We start from the raw sequence: 7965 nt of genomic DNA, 5'->3' as shown, positions 1-7965 counted from the left end.
GGGGCGCGGCAAACAAAACGTCGCGGCATTTCTCAGATTGTCACACATCTGCACACCCATACATTGTGGACATATATACGGAGTTACAAGAAGAAAGGAGGGTTAACCGAAGGACCCCATTTTTATTAATCATATCTTAAGAAGTCGAAAAACATAGACACCAAGGAAAACACGGGGAAAATTACTTGTACTGACTAACTGAAAAAAAGAATTATGAATTATTGGAACTGAGAATGGTTGGGAGAACAACTTGCTGCCCGTTTTCATCTATTGCATCCACTTTAAATTGCATTTATTTTTAATTCCTTCATTTTAATTAGTAAGCGCAAGTAATTTACCGCGTGTTTTCGTTGGTATGTATGTTTGTTGGCGTCTTATGATACAGAGTTACAGGCAGATATGCGCAGTGGCGCCTGGTCTAGCATCGCTACAGCCCAAGATTGCTGCTTACATGTGTCGCACGACGTTTTCTAGAGGTGACACACTGCAGGGGCACTCCAGAAACGTGCTGCTGTGGCGCGTCTCAAAGAACGCGGTGTTCGTTTGGAAGCCTCTAGCTGCAGCCAGGGGACTCGACAAGCGTCTGGCAGCAGTGAGGACAAGATCACATATCACGCTGCATTTATAAAATATTATCGTGCGGAAATATGCCGAATGTTACCAAAAATTATATCGCCGTATTCGTACACTCGCAATGTTTCTGAGGACATCAATATCTTGGACCATTGACGACTTCACGAAGAACTACCGATGCCAGAAAATTCGACGCACGTGTCGAGGTTTTAACCCTAAATAAATAGTAATTTAAAAAGTAGCAGTGTCGCCCGGTAGGCGAAACATCGACTGCAATGGAAAATTAGTAGGCAGCTTTACTAAGGAAGGATAATAGCTTTATCGGCCGCGTAAACTTGGAAACATTCCCTTACTAAACAAAATTTGTTGCTGGGCTAGTTGGTTCATGCTTAATAGTGGTAAGCGCAATTTCAAGACGGGAAAGAAGACCGACATAGAATCACGGGACAAGCGCAAATATTTTCTCTAAAGACATACCCTTACTAACTGAACTAAGAAGCACGGTATAAGCACACACATGTAAACAGGGACACGTGACTCTCGACGAGCGCGAATACTCGGTGTGAAAACGCGGGTGCGAGCGAGCGCGGCCGCAGCTTCGAGCGAAGTCACCTTCGTGCGGTCCATCGCTTCAACGCAAACTCTGCGGCGAAAACGCAGCGCCCACAAAGGCATGAGCGTCGGCAGATCCCTTTCAAGATACGACACGTGCGACTGCGAGTGACCATTCAAATTACCGACTTGGCAGTGTCAGAGCCGCCCCACCCTCTCCATCCCGCGTTGCCTCCCCCCTTTCCGCCATGTATGGCGCGCAAGACTGCGTCGCGATCGCCGGCTTCCGCTACGTGCTTTCTCTCGCCCATACAGCATACAACGCGTGACGACCGTGTGATAGCCCTTGGAATTTATACGGAACATGACGGCGACGGCAAAAAGGCGGCGCGAGTGCCCATATAATTGTTATCGCAAAAAACCCACGATGAAATATATTACAATTGTTCCCGACTGCGAGCCACCTACATCGAAGTTGTTCTGAAAGGAGCGTTACTCGATTCAAAGACAATGTTATAAACTCGCCCTGAAGCATAGATACATACACATTCAAATATTACAGAAAGAAGTTCTGCACGAAAATTTATTTTGGTTTCGACGAAGTTATCTGGAAGAGTGAAGTTTGTTTCCGGGAAATAAAACGGCATATGTATTTAAAGAAATACATAATTCCCTCTTATTTTTCTACGTCCTTCGGAAGAAACTCGTACACTATGTGAAGGTTGTCCTCCGAGACGTACCCATCACGTTCAAGATCATCTAGGCGAAATGTAGCCTTTGTGCTGTGACCGCCCGGGTTGCTTGCTTCTTCGGGTCTTCCAAAGAACTTAAGCTCACCTTTATGGTCCCACACCTCCTGGCACTGTTTGCTTTGGGACGGATGCTTGACGGTCACCCGAATGTTCTGACTGAAAGGCCACTGAAGAAATTCGTCGTTTACACCCTTGTGCAGCTTAATCCAAGGATGCAGTAACACGTGATCTCCCGCTTTTCTGAAGTGCACTCCTGGCGACACGTGATAGCCAGATATGTATATCTTTTCACTCGAAAAACAATAAGATCCTTTTAAATGGGTGCTGTCTTTCATCGCTTTGAATTCCTTAGCAAAAAACTCGTATCGCCTAATGTTGATTGTGTTTAAGGCCAGTTCTTTTTCCTTATTCAATGGGCTCGGCCCTCCTTGCATCTCAGTGTCCTTCACTTCACCATTGCCTGCAACACTTCCGGCACACTTTCTGCAGATTGTCCTTGCCGCGTCGTCCAACACTTTGCCAATGGCTTCCTTCAGCGCATTCACACTTTCGCAAATTTCCTTGAGCATTTTTACGTTGCTGACTATTCGCTTCGTGTCTTCTAAGCCTTCCTTCAGCTCTTTTATTGAATCGGTTATTGCTCCTGTAAGCATGCGTGCCTCACCGCTGTGGTCAATCAATCGTTCCTCGACTGCTTTAACTGAGGATAAGGTAACTGTTGATTGTGAAGCAAGGTTATCCAACGTGCCACTTTCGATTGACCTTTGTAGCAGTGTTTCCTTGACCGTGTTGATACAATGTGAAATGTTATTGAGGTGATCATTTTGGGCAATATTACCACTAATAACTTCGTCTAGCTTGTCTTTCATTTCAAGTACTCGCACGTCTAAGCTTGCATTCAGAGCCATCATCATTGCTTGTTGGCCAATGTCCGACTTTTCTAGAGCCCTGGACGTCAGAGACACCACATTGACTCGGCATTTGCTTTGTAAATGCGCGGCCACGTTGCTACGGAGCACGAGCTTTGAACAATTAGGGCATGACGTAGCGTGGTGGTCACAGTCATTGCAAAAATGCTTGTTCAGCTCTGACGCAGCCAAAACCATGTTGCAGCCGCGTTCTTCATTCCAGCATTTTACCTGAAAGGAAAAAAAAGCTTCTGAGTAATTTTCCATAGTAGCATCTTCATATTTTTGATATTAGTATCTTCCATGTTATTCCACACCTCCAAACTTCGAATACTTCAAGGATCGTCTAGTGTGACGTTGCGTAACGAGACATCAAGATATGCCTCGTCGTAGTATTGCAATTTATTTATTTATTTATTTATTTATTTATTTATTTATTTATTTATTTTACAATACTGCAGGCCCTCGTCGGGCCCATGCAGGAGTGGTTACAACATGGAATACAGTACAAAGAAAGAAGAAAGTGAAACTAGTGAATTCAAAACAAAGAGCATTAGCATACACAAAAATGAACATACTCAATAAATATATACGCGCTGTTTAAAGGAACGGTCCAGGAAGCAGGAGAAACAGCGTTTACCATTAGAATGCATCTACACAGGCTGCATATCAAATACAGGTAATATCACCATTCGAATTCCAGATTCTCAATATTGTCAATAAATGCGTAGGCAGATGGGAAGTTTACGGCTCTAGAGGGTAGTATGTTCCAATCGGAAATGGCGTGTGGGAATAAAGAGTACTTGTGAGTGTTATTACGGCTGGGGTGGGGTCGTATTGATTTATTATGGTTGGTTCGGGCATAAAGTCTGAATGACGCGTGAGTGTATGTTGCTTGTGGTATTCGATAGGAGCCGTGATAAACCAAGTATAGAAATTTTAATCTGGAAATCATTCTACGTTGAGCCAGTGATTGGACGTTAGCCTTGACGCGCAGGTTCGTAATGCTCGTTTGACGTGAATATTGTGAATATATAAATCTCAACGCTAAGTTCTATATGCGTTCTAGTTTCTCGGTTAAGTACTTCTGGTGCGGGGTCCCTATAATGTCAGCATACTGTAAAGCGGGTCTAATGTGGGTTCTGTATGCATTTAATTTAACACTAGGTGTGTTTCTAAGTTTTCTTCTCAAGACATGTAGTTTACCTAGGGCCTTGTCATATATGTTATTTATATGAGTTTCCCAATTTAATTTCGTTGTAACAGTGACCCCGGGATATGTGACCTCCTGGTATTTTCTTAGTGGTATATTGTTTATTGTGTATGTAAACTGAAGCGCATTTTTCTTGTGTGAAGGAGATACTGGTAGTTTTTGATGCATTCAGTTTCATCCCCCAAATGTTGCACCAACTTTTTTATAGCAGCTAACGAATCATTTAGTTTTACCTGATCGTCTCTGGTATTCACTGTTGTGTACACTACGGAATCATCGGTGAATTGGCGCATTTGAATAGGAGGCTGAAAGCATTACCGAATATCATTGATGTAGATCAGAAATAGGAGGGGCGCACGAACGGAGCCTTGTGGAACACCAGAAAAAAAAGTTGATGTAATCAGACGTAATATCATTCACAGCTACGCATTGTTTTCTGTTTTCAAGATAGTTCTTTATCCATGATACTGTTTTCTCGTGTACACCAATGGCAATTAGTTTAGTAATGAGATCTGGATGTTAGGGGAAGGGCAATGAAGGGAAGCGGATGAATTTTTTGTGAGGTGACGCTCTCACACCGGCCTGAATAAGGTTTTTTTTTACGATATTCACCATACTACAAATATAAATTGTCAGGAACAAAGAAGGAATAAATCTGGCAGCCACAACCCCAGAAGCGCACAACATTACGAGAAACCTTGCTATTTGTCTTTTGTACATGCTGTTCGCACACACATGTACCATGTGTTTGAACTGGTGGTATGTGCGTTGGGAATGAGAGTGGCTGTCGAAGGTGAAATCCCCCACTAGGATGAGGCAACTTCGTTTGCTCTGTTTGGGTAGCGTTGCGTTCACGTTCGGCGATCCGCTTTCGTTCCAGTAGGACAGCGCCGTCCTCACGCGTCTCAGCCGCATAACGACGAGGAACGACTGGGTGCGTTAACATACGCGTTCCTCGAACTCGGCAGTGATGAGAAGCTTCTTGAGGCAAAAGGAGTGTGCGGTCTGGGTCGGTTGCTGCATACTTGGAACAAACAGCGCTTGTAAAGGACGCAGTGAGGACGACAGACAAGACATACGGTGAAGTGAAAACGCTGGTACACCGGCCAAACACGCCGATGTTTGAATCGCCTGCTGAGATTGCATCCCTGCTCGCTGGAAGGGTACGTACCTAGTCGTTCAGCGCAGCACTGCAAGGAATGTGGCTGCATACCTAGACCTATCCGGCACCTCTACCTATCCGGACCTATACCTAGACCGGCTGCATACCTATCTGTGAAATTGCACAATTTTAGGTAGAAATACAGAGCAAAGAGCATGCGCGATTCGCGAAGCGCTTTGTATCCAGTCGCAAGGAAATTGCTTTGTCAGCGTACCATCTGTTTCTCTCCATAGCTGTTAGATAAGCTATATTAAAAACGTGACAGCCTGCTATGACAACTCACGCGATGCCATTATTTCAATCTTATACCGGCGCGGATACCGTGTTTTTGTTGGTTCTCTGCACAGAGCCTGTTTTGCATTTGTTGCATCACCAGCAATAAGCCCGTTGTTATTAGTTCAATGACTTGTCTGCCATCCTCACTTCTTCCTGTGCAAGCGCTGTTTGTTCCCGTCCCTTCTTGAGGCGAGGCATTTTCCCCATCCATAAAAAGTAGGCAAGCGTACACTGAGCCATATACAGTAGACATTGATTCTCCGTCATGCAAAAAGGCAATTTTTTTTTTCTGGTAGCGCCAGAACCGGCACGCTTACACAGGTATTTCGAGCCTTTTTAATATAACATACCTCTATTATTTCTCTCTGCTTGGTTTTGTCCGTCACTAAAAACTTCGTCATCTGTAGCATGGGAGTGCACGCCAACTTATTCCAATGACCCGCAAAATGGCATCCATACACGCTCTTAACATTGCTGCACCCGATCGGCGTGCTCGACCATTAAAACACTGCCCTGCTTTTCCTGCATATCCTATACCACAGCTTAGCGATATCTGGCAAATAATGTTGCGCCTGCAGTCTATTAACATAGTTTAACCATTGGTGGTGCAACAGGCCCTGCTATGCTCTTTCATTCGAGTGCGCACGGTACATAGCTTGCAAGGGGCACTGAAAAGTAAATTATCATTATGTCGGTTGGCTACTTTCATCAACTAATGAGATAACGTGTGCACATACGGCACAGCGTGCACTGGTATCTTGTATTTTTTTCTTTGCGTGCTGGTTCGAAACATTGTTTTTTTTTCAGGATCCCCTCATATACTGAAGTAAGGAGAAAACAAGGAAAACCAACTTCTGCTAACCATGCTGTCTTATTTGAAAAAACTTTGCTCCATCTCCTGTTGTCATGGGTGCTTCAGTGCTGCCTTTATACAGGTCGCCGCCATGACCCTCTTAACAATGTAGCGGCTGGGCTGTTAAATAGCGACGGCGGCAATCTATCGACACTGACAACCGCAAGCGTTCAACTGACTTTTATTTTGGTGACAGGCGTAAATATACGGAGTTTACAACACATGCGCATTGAAGGAACAAAGAAAATATAGTTTCAGATGGCTTTGATGAGCTAATTTTGTTTGCTGCTTTATTGCACATGTGTGGTAAGCTCCTTATATTTACGCCTCATACTGAAACAAAAGTGACTTGGCAGTCTGCACTTGTACATGTATATCCTTGGAGTAACATCTTAAACATTATGAACCAACTTGCCCAACAAGTTTGATTGAGGCAAGTTCTGATAATTAGCCACGCCCTAGTGGGTGGCTCTCGATTAACGCCAAACCCATGGGGCTTTTTAATGTGCACCCATCGAGCGGTAGACGAGCAGTTTTGCAGTTCGCCTCCATCGAAACGCTGCCGCGATTTGACCCCGCGACCTCACGTTTAGCAGCGCCACGCTAACGCCATTGAGCAACCACGACGGCTGATCCGTGGTTGTGCGGCTGCCGTTGGTGCCGGAGCGTGGTCATTGAAACGACGCATCTGCCGCCGATTGGCCTTCCTGCTCTGTGGCTGCCGCAAGCCTACTTGCTCTTACATGGTCAATTAGAGTATATCTGTAAATGTAGCTATCAAATATAGTATTTCAGTACGTCTTTTGATGATAAACGCATGCAAGCTACCTTGCGACGCCACGAAGAACTCGTTGCATAAAGAAAAGGTAACAGGACAAGAGAGACGAGAAAAAAGAGAAGAAAAATACGTCATGCCTGTGTTAAAATAGACAACAAGAACGAAAGGACACCCTACGCCTCGTTAACTGATGCCAGTAAGTACACGCTAAAAGAAGGACAATTCATAAATCAATGGCGCTGCTATATAATCGCAGCTTGATACGCTGAACTTTTCTCATCTTACACAAGTTTACATAGTTTTCAGTCAGTAGTAAGTGAAACCTAGGATTATGGAGGTAACATCATACACGTACTGAATACAGCGTCGAACTGCTTGCTTTTAGCTCCTATGTAATATTTCCATCGTGTCTTTCATCTAGCTTACACATGATTCCTCCGCTTTAAAATGAAATGACCCGTAATTCTAACACAGCAGTTCCATTTTCCTTTACGAATGTATTCAAAGAACTTAGCGAAATTGACCTGCAAGCAACAACAGACGCATTCTTTCCCTCGCGTTCTCTTACCTTTCGCCCCAGCAGGTTCTGCAAAGGAAACTCCCTCCAGTCAGCGTCCTCTTCGCGAAACTGGTCACCGTCGAGTGGACAGGCGTGTCCGTCGTCGAGTACGCACTGCTCGTAGCAGCTTTTGCATAGCGCGTGTCGACAGGGCAGAAAAACGGTCGCTCTAGGTAGCACACCACAAGCGTCGCATATTCTGTACGCAGGAATAGGCTCGACGAAGTGCAACTCTCTCCAATCCAATTCCTCCGTAAAACCGCACAATGTGTGCCGCTTGCTTTGAGAGGCCATGGCGAACGACGCATACGTTCACTACGAAGCGTCGTGCGGAAACTG

General features: G+C 44.7%; 1 protein-coding gene across 1 annotated transcript; it reads right to left on the bottom strand.

Annotated features, from left to right (window-relative positions):
• Positions 1–684: 684 nt before the first annotated feature.
• LOC142564015 (TNF receptor-associated factor 6-like) lies at positions 685–7965 on the bottom strand. The gene is made up of 2 exons (XM_075674819.1): positions 7636–7965; positions 685–3016 (listed from the first exon to the last, which is right to left on the bottom strand). The coding sequence occupies exons 1-2, from the start codon at positions 7918–7920 to the stop codon at positions 1802–1804; spliced, it is 1500 nt and encodes a 499-aa protein (XP_075530934.1). The 5' UTR covers positions 7921–7965; the 3' UTR covers positions 685–1801.

Source organism: Dermacentor variabilis, chromosome 11 (genome assembly GCF_050947875.1).
Source record: "Dermacentor variabilis isolate Ectoservices chromosome 11, ASM5094787v1, whole genome shotgun sequence".
Lineage (NCBI taxonomy): Eukaryota > Metazoa > Arthropoda > Arachnida > Ixodida > Ixodidae > Dermacentor > Dermacentor variabilis.
The sequence above is the reverse complement of the archived record's forward strand: the minus strand, read 5'-3'. Positions and strand labels throughout refer to the sequence as shown.